The sequence below is a fragment of the Biomphalaria glabrata genome, chromosome 8 (assembly GCF_947242115.1).
Source record: "Biomphalaria glabrata chromosome 8, xgBioGlab47.1, whole genome shotgun sequence".
Classification (NCBI taxonomy): domain Eukaryota; kingdom Metazoa; phylum Mollusca; class Gastropoda; family Planorbidae; genus Biomphalaria; species Biomphalaria glabrata.
In genome coordinates this window covers 32044911-32058742 of record NC_074718.1, presented here as the reverse complement: position 1 = coordinate 32058742, position 13832 = coordinate 32044911, and the positions used below count along the sequence as shown (strand labels likewise).

The 13832-nt window shown below is 37.1% G+C and overlaps 1 protein-coding gene across 2 annotated transcripts in view; it reads right to left on the bottom strand.

Moving 5' to 3' along the window:
* Positions 1–13832, bottom strand: part of LOC106066895 (E3 ubiquitin-protein ligase RNF128-like) — a 61131-nt gene that overhangs the window by 29909 nt on the left and 17390 nt on the right. For both annotated transcript variants that reach the window (XM_056037228.1, XM_056037229.1), the window contains exon 4: positions 5768–5850. In XM_056037228.1, coding sequence (XP_055893203.1) covers positions 5768–5850 — 83 coding nt within the window. The remainder of the gene's footprint in view (positions 1–5767; positions 5851–13832) is intronic.

The window sequence follows — 13832 nt, the reverse complement described above, 5'->3', positions numbered from 1 at the left end:
GGGCTAATTTGTTCGTGTCTTTCAAGGGCTAATTTGTTCGTGTCTTTCAAGGGCTAATGTGATCGTGTCTTTCAATGGCTAATTTCTTCGTGTCTTTCAAGGGCTAATGTGATCGTGTCTTTCAATGGCTAATTTGTTTGTGTCTTTCAAGGGCTAATGTGATCGTGTCTTTCAAGGGCTAATTTGTTCGTGTCTTTCAAGGGCTAATTTGTTCGTGTCTTTCAAGGGCTAATTTGTTCGTGTCTTTCAAGGGCTAATGTGATCGTGTCTTTCAAGGGCTAATTTGTTCGTGTCTTTCAAGGGCTAATTTGATCGTGTCTTTCAAGGGCTAATTTGTTCGTGTCTTTCAAGGGCTAATTTGTTCGTGTCTTTCAAGGGCTAATGTGATCGTGTCTTTCAAGGGCTAATTTGTTCGTGTCTTTCAAGGGCTAATTTGTTCGTGTCTTTCAAGGGCTAATTTGTTCGTGTCTTTCAAGGGCTAATGTGATCGTGTCTTTCAAGGGCTAATTTGTTAGTGTCTTTCAAGGGCTAATTTGTTCGTGTCTTTCAAGGGCTAATTTGTTCGTGTCTTTAAAGGATTATTTGTTCGTGTCTTTCAAGGGCTAATTTGTTTGTGTCTTTCAAGGGCTAATTTGTTCATGTCTTTCAAGGGCTAATTTGTTCGTGTCTTTCAAGGGCTAATTATGTGATCATGTCTTTCAAGGGCTAATGTGATCGTGTCTTTCAAGGGCTAATTTGATCGTGTCTTTCAAGGGCTAATTTGTTCGTGTCTTTCAAGGGCTAATGTGATCGTGTCTTTCAAGGGCTAATGTGATCGTGTCTTTCAAGGGCTAATTTGATCGTGTCTTTCAAGGGCTAATGTGATCGTGTCTTTCAAGGGCTAATGTGATCGTGTCTTTCAAGGGCTAATGTGATCGTGTCTTTCAAGGGCTAATGTGATCGTGTCTTTCAAGGGCTAATGTGATCGTGTCTTTCAAGGGCTAATGTGATCGTGTCTTTCAAGGGCTAATGTGATCGTGTCTTTCAAGGGCTAATGTGATCGTGTCTTTCAAGGGCTAATTTGATCGTGTCTTTCATTGGCTAATGTGATCGTGTCTTTCAAGGGCTAATTTGATAGTGTCTTTCAAGGGCTCATTTGATCGTGTCTTTCAAGGGCTCATTTGATCGTGTCTTTCAAGGGCTAATTTGTTCGTGTCTTTCAAGGGCTAATTTGATCATGTCTTTCAATGGCTAATTTGATCGAGAAAATAAAATTAAAACATCCCTTTTAAAAAACAAAGCTTAGCAAAGGGGAAGACCTCCGCACTCACAACTATATATCTCAAACATAATTATTTGCCTTCTTCGATATCAAGGTAATTAATTAACAATCATTAATTGACTGATTGTGTTTTGTTGTTGTTATTGTTGATTTGTTAGGTACAATAAACTATTGTTTTAAGTTTCAACTGATCCAAGAATGATAGTTGGAGAACTAATGTTTACAATTATTTAAGGGTACCAAAACCTGCTTAGTAAGTCATATCTGTGAATACTAAAGGATTACTTTCACTTGTTGGTATCAAACAAAAAATATAGATTACCAGTAATTAATTGTCTAATTGGTTAAATTTCTTTTCATTCATGTCTTGCTTACTCCAATGAATAATTTTTGGTTACTTTTTCTTAATTGAGTAATGTTTTGTTAAGTCAAATTTGGAATGTTTCAACTGAAGCCGACAACAAGTGTGGGGGAAATAACGAGGACACACTTTTTACTAGACAGACAGAGTGAGTTGATATTAGCTCTGTAACAAAGGACTACAATAAAGAGTGAGTTGATATTAGCTCTGTAACAAAGGACTACAATAAAGTTTGAGTTGATATTAGCTCTGTAACAAAGGACTACAATAAAGAGTGAGTTGATATTAGCTCTGTAACAAAGGACTACATTAAAGTTTGAGTTGATATTAGCTCCGTAACAAAGGACTACAATAAAGAGTGAGTTGATATTAGCTCTGTAACAAAGGACTACAATAAAGAGTGAGTTGATATTAGCTCTGTAACAAAGGACTACAATAAAGTTTGATTTGATATTAGCTCCGTAACAAAGGACTACAATAAAGTTTGAGTTGATATTAGCTCTGTAACAAAGGACTACAATAAAGAGTGAGTTGATATTAGCTCCGTAACAAAGGACTACAATAAAGTTTGAGTTGATATTAGCTCCGTAACAAAGGACTACAATAAAGTTTGAGTTGATATTAGCTCTGTAACAAAGGACTACAATAAAGAGTGAGTTGATATTAGCTCTGTAATAAAGGACTACAATAAAGAGTGAGTTGATATTAGCTCTGTAACAAAGGACTACAATAAAGAGTGAGTTGATATTAGCTCTGTAACAGAGGACTACAATAAAGAGTGAGTTGATATTAGCTCTGTAACAGAGGACTACAATAAAGAGTGAGTTGATATTAGCTCTGTAACAAAGGACTATAATAAAGAAACAAAAAGACAGAGGTATTACAAGTTCACCAAGGCCTAGATCCCAGTACGAGTTAGCGAGCAATTGAATAAGACTGAAAGCAAAACATAAAGCAGATGTCCTGGACACATTTCATGGTGAAACTAGAGATGGCCAATCAACCAGCGAACACTACTCTTCCAATCGAACAGTTACGTTCTTCTTCAGCTATTTTAGTGCCGGCCATACGACCCTATTAAGCCCGTATCCAGGAAACATACATCAGATCGAACTTTACGAGTGAACAGAACAATATATATTCAATAAAAAAATTGTGAACATGTGACTGTGTCACTCCGAAAAGAAAGAAAAAACATGCGCAAGTAATTTTTTTCCTTCCTGGGGGTGGAGTGGGGTTTTGCTATATACTCAAAATTTCCATGCATAATTTCATAAATGAAGCGCCTTTAAAATAATTAGGTTAAACTTTTTTTATACGGTAAATTGCAACACTTTCAACTCATCTGATGGACTAATGGACTGTAATTATATGATTTTCTTTCTAATGATGTAGATTCCCAAAGATGTGTTTAAAAAAAAACTTTTCATTTTTAAATTATTGCTAAGCTTTTTAGGCCTGCCAACTCATTACGAGCTCAACACACACGCGCGCAACACAGCACGATGTAGAGTCAGGCTACCTACGTTTGAAATCTAAAGGCCATCTGTTGCTTCAAGAAATCAGAGTCTGGCAGGTAGTGGAAAACAATACAAGAATGCGATCAACACACCGGAGATGTTCTTCAAAGAAAAAATGAAATCAATACCTTCAGCATGTTGGTCCTAACTTGAAAGAAAGCACTTTAATTTCATTACAGGCTACAATTACCGTGTGTAGTAGTACGTCCATATAAATGGCGAAGCTAAATAAAGTCTGTGTACACCCAACCAATAGTTCCGACTTTCAAATTCTGAGAGAGAATGAGAATTGAGCTGATTAGTGGAGGTCCACCAAAGCTGTGGAGAGTTCTATTTCTAATAGATAGAAGAAAGAAGATTTTACAAGGGCGTTTTTTTTCAATAAAGAAACTACTGCTTCTTGACCTGGTTTTGACTGACCCAATACAAAGACTGCAATTCTTTCCAACAGCCTTTTTTTTTTTATTGATAAATCATAGTAACAAGGAAGCCCTGCATCTCACAACCCATGAGACCGCTCGACAAACTAAACGGGGATTTTTTTAAAGGAATTTTACCATAGGGCCAACAACTTTTCCGAATAATAATTTTTAAAAAAAGAGCTTTCTGTATATAACTAATATAGAATATCAACTGAAAGAGAAACAAATAGTATATAATTAGCATTTTGGTTTACAGAAAAAGTTAGTAAGACAATACACTTGATCAAAATATTTAGATCTAATTTAAAAAGTCAGAAATGAACAATAGTTAAAAATAATAGATACTAAATGTGTTCCATAGGTGGCTAGGGAAGAAAGAAAAATAAACTTTAGTGTCTCGACCTATTTGAAAAGGGAAATGAAAAAGCCTGCATTTTACCAGAAAAGAAAAACGAGAGATGTGAATGAATAGAAAGTACAAGACTGTTATAACTCTGCCATGCGCACCGCCACCCAAGCTAGTGCAGAAGGTGCGCACTGTTATAGACTAGACTAGGACGTTGACATGAGGAGAAGAAGAACGATTTCCGCTTAAGTCGAATGCTAGGGCTAGAGCTGTGCTAAAGGCAGACGTTTGATGTATTTGTGATGTCCTGTAAATAAACATCGTTGCCTCGTTGAGTTGCCTCCCTTAAGATATTACAATACTTTATACATTTTGAGTAATCTTCATGTTGATAAGAAAGAAAAAAAAACATCATAAAAGTATAAATCTATATACAAATATTGAAAGGTGATTTTCTTTTTTTAAAGTTGTAGAGTTCTTTAATAGCAGGATGCATGTAACTAAACACAATCCTAAGGAAGTAAGAAAGATCACAATGAATGTACCATTTGAGAACAGCCTGACGTTGTTTTGCAATGGAGGTACACACTCTTAGATTCGGAATACATGACAGTGCATTACAATAGTCAATCAGGATACTCCCAGACACTTTAGGTTTTAAAAAGCATGTAAGTGGTAACGTCCGTAGATCAAAGAGGAAAAAACTCAAACTATTTGATGGCCACAGCAAGTTGAATGCATTTGAGTGTGATATTTGTGTTCCTGGTCTAGAATATGTTCTCATTCAAAAGTTGGTTGGTGACCCCGCAGCTGAAGCTCCTTACAGGAGTGTCAGATCTTTATGTTCGGACGTCTTTGTGCACAGTGCACAGAAATGTTATCCTACTTATTGGGACACATATGTGTCTATGTTTTAAGAGCGCGCGTGCAAGTGTATGTGTATCATAGATAACACTATTAGTAGAAGGTTATCTCACTAACATTCCAATAGGTTTACGCAAGTTAAATTTAATTAATAATGACAATCTAGTTCCTTGTTTGAAAGCAAAAGAAAATAGTACTCTTTATTTAAACACATAAAAACAGGGCAGGGTAACTACATTTCCTGTCCGTTACAATGCTCTTTTTCTGTATTATATGCAATAACAACTTGTCTGAACGGGAAAAAAACCCAGTTATATTCATTATACTGCTGTTCATTATTTCATAGCGACCTTGCAACGCGTTCATGTGCCACACTTTGAACAAGAAATTGACGAATATTGGAATAGTGCAGAATGTGGAACATAACATGATCCACTTGAGTGACACACGTTTTGATTTTTTTCTAGAACTAAAGATTGCATTTTAATGAACACATGAACTCTTGCATAATTTGCTTTATTTTTGCCGCTAATTAATAGGCGTAATTAAAAAGTAATAATATTAATATATACATACTTTTACTGAAGTGACCTAAATTGAGAAGCACTTTCCCAAGCCATGCCATGACTATCTCAGCACTTCACACTCTAGTTGTTAATACGTGTTGTAATTCTCTTAATGCACTTTATAATAAATATTTTTTTAAAAATATACTGTTAGTTTCGTCTTGTTGGATCCATAATTGCTTTATTTACTAAAGAATTCTTTTCATGTCGCTACATTTGTTTGTAATCTGAATGTAGGAACTAGCGGGCAGAGTCTTACTAGTCAAGTGTGAATTTAATACTTCACATCATAATTTTACTGACATTTTGTGTTGCTACTTGATTAAGCACCAACATTTAGATCTGTTCATAGTAATATGGTGAGTGAAAAAAGAAGATACAAAGGAGAGAGAACAAATTTTTACTGGGTCACCAAACAAGTACTCACCTACAAGGCAGCATTCGTATGACGTCATGGGCTTTATAGGGCTCTATGCAGACGGCGCATTGGTCAAAATCGTTTTCCAGCTCCTGAGAAGAGAGCAGAGAAAAGAACGTCAGAAGAGATATGGTAATGCTGGAGTTCCTCCTGGTCAGAACTACTGACCCGTAATGATCGGTTCCGACTCTAAGACGTGGGCTGTCACAACAATTGATATGGTAATGGGGGTATACGAGGTGCTCAAGATTTCAGTTGAAGGTCGTCAAGGGCTACAACCCGAAGTTGCTTGTTACAAGTTACGGTGCATAAACACTGACAGTATTGTTATTTGGAGGGACCACATTTAGTTTTATGAGCAAGAATGAGATTACGTTAGGAGATATGTGCAACACGTACAAAACAAGTCTATCTCCTAATGGACAAACAAACCTATCTCCTAATGGACAAACAAACCTATCTCATAATGGACAAACAAACCTATCTCATAATGTACAGCATGTACAAACAAACCTATCTCATAATGGACAAACAAACCTATCTCATAATGGACAAACAAACCTATCTCATAATGGACAAACAAACCTATCTCATCATGGACAAACATCATAATGGACAAACAAACCTATCTCATAATGGACAAACAAACCTATCTCATAATGGACAAACAAACCTATCTCATAATGGACAAACAAACCTATCTGCAAATAAACACTACATCTATAGAACAAGTAAAGGCATATAAATATCTAGGCATTATCATCAACAACAAGCTTTCATGGGAAGACCACCTTGGAACTCTGACAAAGAAAACAGCCCAGCGACTCTTTTTTCTATACAAACTCAACAGTTTTAAATTAAATAAGAAGATCCTTGAGACATTTTACGGCGCGACTGTACAAAATCTGCTAACATACGGAATAAGTTGTTGGCAAGGCAACGCCTCATCTAAACTGTTGCAACGTCTAGAAAATATCATTAAAAAAGCATCAAAAATTACGCTCACAACATTATCACATTTAAAGGAACTTTTTGAACAAACGTGCCTAAGAAAAATCGAAAAAATCTTGGAAGACAACGGCCACCCGCTCCAGCAGAACTACGCCAGGTCGTCGCGAAGTGGGCGACTGCTGTCAATCAAAACAAGAACGGAGCGGTACAAAAACTCGTTCGTACCTCACTCGGTCAGACTCTATCACCGCCACTCATTGATCAGGGAACATGAAATGCACCAAGATACCTGTGTGTAGTCGCTGAATGAACTCTTTATGTTGTCTGTTGTATTTATGTGTATTTTTCTGTTGTGTTGTCTTTATATGAGAAACGAGTCCTTGTAATCACAACAAATTTCCGTAAGGATCAATAAAGCAGTCTTAGTCTTAGTCTTAATGTACAGCATGTACAAACAAGCCTATACTTATCTCACAATGTGCAAACAAACCTATCTCAAATTGTACATGTACAAACAAAGCCATCTCACAATGTACACCATGTAAAAACCAATCTATCTCATACAGTATGTTACTTTTGAGTAAAAAAAAAATACTTATCAATTTATTGAAGTTTTTACTAATATTTAAATATTGATTTCCCTTCTGTATTGATGGTAATTTTTTTTTCAGTTCTTTCTTTATTCGCACTTCTAGGTCTTAAACTAAATTCGTAAACCTAAATCACTCGTTAGTACTTGCCACTTAAAAGCAAAAACGACATAACTGTGTGTGTGTGTGTGTGTTTCTATGGTGACGGTGAGAAGTTAGCAATTAGTTGATGGCTATTTAATGTGAATGATGCAAGATAAACGTCACAGTCGTAAGCTGTCTTGGATACGCCACACGATTCCAGAATGCCAGAGTGAAAAGACGTTCAAAATATCATTTTATATTATTATTATTAATGTCAACAACATATATTCCATTTTGCCTCAAGTTAAATTTGGTCTATATTGTAATAAAAGTTACATTTAGTTTTGTTCCCAAAGAAGTTATTCAAGTTGTATAAGGTAAGATAGAATACGCCTACAGCGGTTTAGCTGTCTACCAGCAGTTTGGTGCTACAAGCCAACGACAGTCAACAGCAATAACAACAAGGCAATTAGTTTACATCGCAAAACAAAATGAGTTTCATTTCCAAACAAAGAAATGTTATCCAGTCCATGTGACTCGTTTGTCCAACACACTGTTGTTGTGTTACTTTGATCCTCAATACATACATTTCTTTATTTCTTTTCTTCTTGTCTTAGTCATCTATATTCTCTTTATACGTATTTTATTGTTTGATTTAAATACCGAAACAATACGAAAGTTGCAATATATAACAAACCAGCCTAACTACTATGAACTGGTCAATGTCCACTCCAGCACTTCAACCTACAGAATGTCTAAGATTTGATCCCGATGGAGATTGAACATCATGGCGTTTGAAAGTAGGGCAAATATGAAAATGTTCTATCACGTCTCAAGGATGGCTAGTGATCATATTTCAATATTAAAAAAAATGAAAAGAAACTACATCTAAGAATAGCCTGGACTGAAGCTAGGCGACAGACCACTAGCTCTAATGACACGCCAGAATTGATTCTCTCAGTTTAGCAGCACACTAACAGTGAGGGACATTCTAAGAAACCAACAGAAATGTGCCCAGTTGGCCCACGCTTCAGTTCGACTACATAAGCTCACCTGAGCCTCGGACAGAATTGGAGAGGGGATTTAGCAGCCTGACCGACAGCAGCGTAATTGGAACACATCGATTTCAAATGCGTCATTTTGAGGACTAGGTTGAAAACCAAATAGCTAAGCTAATGATCGCTAAAAATTAATAGAAGTCCTTCCAATACCAATAAGGATAATTGCATGTATATTTTCTGGCGGAAAACCAAATAGAAGAAAACTGGAAAGATCAGGGGCATGAATATGAACTTTAGGAGTCAGCGGCGCTTCTTAAAACTTCTCCACGGTACCCCTTAAATATTTTCTTTAATTGAAAGAGTTGAAACGATGAGGTAGATGAACACAGCACACAAGTACAGCGTATACGTGGCCATTACACTCGCATCAACTGAATGCCTACCGGTTAATATAGATAAGTTGTTAAACTTATCTTTAAAGTTCAATGAGGATGAACTTTTATTTCCGTTTAAATGTTTGCATGTTTTTATGCTGGACATTTATACAATTCAAAGCGACTGAATGATTTTGAAATGTTATGGAGAAAGTTGTAATGTTAGTGTGTATTTGATAAGGAGCTGAGAAAGTAACGATGTACCTTACAGTGCGATACGAAGGGCACCAGAAGTCGACACTACTTTACGATCTGTACTGTAGGCCCTGGGTCCATGGACACCTAGTAACGATAGTATCACCATAGGCCGACAGTGTTGACTCTGAAGTGGACAGAGTCACATAAGTGTGACTGGTGATGCCACTGCAGACTCTGGCTCGATTTGAGGGATAACTCGGATGACACCATCCACCAAGTTTATTATCTCCAGGTAAAAGCGGGAAGAAGAAAAGTTTGCCGGGACAAATCCCAAAAAGGTCCGAACAGTATGTGAGTGAGAGAGAGATGTGAGAGAGATGTGAGTGAGAGAGATGTGAGTGCATGAACCACCAGGATGCTATTCAGTCCTGAAAAACGCCATTGTCCCCCAGAGAAGGACGCGCCATTGTCCCCCAGAGAAGGACCCGCCCTTTTCCCATTGGTTCCTATTTTTGCGAGGTTCAGACTAATCTTCGACTCACGGTGACACTGCTAAGGGAAAGAATTTGATCCCATGGTTCATGTCGTTATGCCTGTAGCCGAATTCCAATTCGAGTAGGATCTAAACATGCACTATGAACAACATCAGTGGCTTTATCCCAGTCATTACAGAAGAGAGGATTAGAGTACCTCAACTTGTCAGAGTTTGATGATGGCGATGTGATCCCCCTATGTACCATGGCCAGATGTAAATCTGTATAACAGTACTATGTGCCGTGGCCAGATGTAAATCTGTATAACAGTACTATGTACCATGGCCAGATGTAAATCTGTATAACAGTACTATGTACCATGGCCAGATGTAAATCTGTATAACAGTACGAGGGAAGAAAACGTAAAGGTTGTGACAAAAAACGGCCACACTTAAAAAGACAAGACTTTGTTTTACATTCACACAAAATAAATGTCCATAGATCTAGAGCACAAGCAATCAATACGAGGACGTAGACACCGATGTTATGCAGCGGTACCATGGCTAATTGTGTTTTAGTTTGGATAACGAATGTTCTACTGAAGGACGTACTTTACAAAAGTACTTGAAACCATTCAAAGGAAACTTTAAACAAAAAGATATTTTAAAAGTTTTCTTGGAAAAAGACAATGATAGTTTGCTGAAAAAATCAGACAGTGGTCCCTCTTTGTCTTTTTATAAAATTAGGTAGACAACTGGTTTTTCATTGTGAGCGTCAGATTTGAAAGGTCTGTAAGGCTTGTGTGAAAACACGATTGCAAGCCTGGCTTTGACATAAACCACTGACCTTTTCATTGACAACGAACTTCTTTTTTTGTCCGTCTGAGTAAACGTCAGACTCCAGGGAAATGTTTCAATCTGGATCTGACAGCAAGTCGAAAGTAAGTGTTTAATCTAACATCAAGGTCTTAATGAAAGTATAGCCAGGGTTTCACTTTCAAGAATAATCACAAGACAGACAAAGTAAGAGCAAATTTCAATAAAAGTCGTGAATAACAAGAAATAATTGAGTTCAAGAAATAATAAAAACAACTTCAATAACATAACGAGGTTACAAAATAATTTGTGTGATACGAATCGGAAGTGCACTAGACAAGAAATGCACTGTATCCATGCATTCCACTTTTGAGTTGTAAAAATGGTGTATTATGAAGAAAAAAAAGCGTTCATATTTAATTTTAAAAATTAAACGGTTCGCTTTCAGAAGCCCTTGCACCAGAACTAAAATAATGTAATATCGGATTTTCAATATCTTTTCTAATTTTTGCGGATCTAAACGGGACGGACGGACCACACAATGCTAGTAGCAGCTTTTGAAGACCAACCTTATCCCTTTTCAGGGGCGGCTACAATGTGAACTTGTACGTCACTAACACAGAACAACTCAATAAATGTGATGACGTGCATTGGGACCAGAAATGCACTTCTTCCATGCACTCCTACTAACAGTAGGTTTGTACTTTCTGCTTGTTCATCATTTCATACTTACACTAGTACGAGGGGGGGGGGGGGAATTCAAGTCAATCTATGGATCGATATTTGTAGTGAACGTAAGACAAGAAGGAACGAAATAGTTTTTTTTTCGTATTTGGGTGAAAATGTCAATTCCAATCTAATCACAACGTTTGGGAGGTACAGAACTGTTCACATTCAAGTGAGCAATCAACTTCAAAAGATCACTTTGTTTAAATACACACAAAAAGGGAAGGTTTATAACACTTGCTATAAAGAACACAGTTTCTTCTTGTATGCCCGAGAGAATGTTAGACATTCTAACAGCCATGGAGATGAGTGTGCAGAGATAAGTATCGCTAATTGGGACTGCATGCCGTATGTTTGTAAAGGAATAGACAGCTAACACAGAAATGTAGAAGGCAAGGTCAGTCAGTAGGGCAACATGACATGACCCACAAGACTTGACGTTCCAGAAGAAAGGCAGCTAGAGGAATCCATGGGAAGAGCAAGAAGCAAGAGACGTGAAGATAGCAAGAGAAACTGGACGGCTCATCACAGTGCTGACCAAAACATATCACTTGGTGTGACCTAACACATCCGTTAGGGTGGACAAACGTAGACACCTTGTGGTGGCCAAACATACCCCCTTTTTAGTGCTTAAGTATATCCCTTGTTGTGGCCAAACATATCCATCGTTGCGGTCAAACATATCTATTGTGGTGGTCAAACATGTCCCTTGTAATGTCAAAGCATATCCCTTGTGATGGCCAAACATATCCCTTGTGATGGCCATATCACTTATAGTGGTCAAACCGTCAAAAAGATTTCGTAAGAAGTTATGGAAGTTTCTCTTCCAGACACCTACAGTTTGTTGCTGCCAGACAGACAACAAGTTTGTTTATGTTGATGACAACAGACAAGGCTATTACATGGCCAGCACAATGGCCAACAGCCTTTTGCACACACCCCTTCCAAAAAAAAAAGGAAGAAATTCAAGGTACGCATTACAGATGAGTGGACTAAGAGACGAGCTAAAAACAAACCGGTACTTTAATAAGAGTGAGAGAATGTACTTTTATTCGACTTTAAACATACATCAAAGTGAGAAAACAAATTCAACTAAATGTACAGGTATAACCAATCGGTGGGGGAGCTAATCAAGTAATGAATGAATTAGGTTAAGAATGTAGTGGTACTAACCTTAACCAAAGGGTGCCATTATACTTAAGAAAATCAAGAGAAATAACATAATTAACACTATGCACAGCCCAATGATGTGTTTATAATTAAATGACAACTTCATATATATATATATATATATATATATATATATATATATATATATATATATATATATATATAAATATCAAAAGATATAAGAATTGTAGTTACGAATGCCTAGCTTGTAAAAGTGCACGGATTGACCTTTCTAGTCACACAAGAAGTTGCAAAGGAATTTCCAAATGCTTCTCGGAACGTCAAATGCCACAGAATAATTACAATCACAACATCCTTTAATATGACAACATTTGCACATACACTTCATCAATACTACCCTTTGCTTTCCTTCACGACATTTGATTTAACATTTTATTTACTCAGCACATTTACATACACACATTATGTTTGCATGTGCGCGCGTGCGTGAGTGTGTAGTAGTTTCATCTCAGTTTAGTCTTTTATAAGATTTAAAATTTTCCTGTAATAATTTTTACAATAGTTTTGGGATGTGGGGGGGGGGGGGGGGTTAATGAGTTAATAACAGAAACGTATAGCAATGTTTCCAATGAAGGGAAATGAATGGAATACACAATTAGTTCGAAACTAAAGACAATACGAATATGAAACGACATGAAATCAGGACAAACATAAGGATTGGGGGGGGGGGGGGGACCGGAATACTAAAAAGGTCCATGAAGATCTGGCTGATCAAAGCTAGTATCAGTGGAATCAACAGGGCGGCTAAACCAGGAACTGACATCTCACTTTAACGCTCTACAGGATGGAGAAACAGACACACACAAAAATACATTTAAGTCATTAGAAAAACTAACTCTTTAAAAAAAAAAAAACTATTAAATACTGGGTATGTGATGCTTAGAAGTGTCCCAGCACGGGTAAACAAATGTAAATGTTGAAGCAATTTAAACAAAAATATTACAAACAACGCAATGTAAGACTGGTATACAGTTTTCAATATATCTATCTATCTATTATCTATATACATATATATATCATCTTCAAGTTTCCCTGTGTTTGTACGCTTAAGCCTTTAAAAGAATTCCACCCAATAGCAACACACACACACACACACATATATATAAAGGAAACAAGAAAAACAAAAAAAGTGGGAAAAAAAAGAGGGGGGTAGAGCTGGCGAAATCTTTCTTCGATAAAAAAAGAAATACTTCAGCACTAAGCCATAGGATAGAAAGAAAGTGCTGCCCGACTGAGTTTGAGTGTGTGTGTGGGGGGGGGGGGCATTGACGGTGGGAGGGGAGATGCGCGTGACAGTGGTATCGATCAGTACACACACAGAGCCCTCAGTCTCGCATAGTTAGCAATCATGTCTGCCTTCTGCTGGATGTACCGTTAAGTGGAAGGAATAAGGCAAATACCAGGAGGAGAAAGAGTGCGCAGTGGGGATCCATCCCAAAGTTGACACCACATTAGACACGAAGCATGCCATTAGGTTTTAATAGGCGCTGAAAATGGTAGGGGCCAGAAAAAGGAACAAAAGATTTGGGTGAGTGTGAGCGGCTATACCTGGATGACTTGGAGGTAGAGCAGAATCCATGACCAGAGCTAGAAAGTGAAAACGTTTTTTTACAAAAGAAAAAACAAGCAAAATATAGAACAAGAAAAACATTTAAGAAATACTTTACAAAA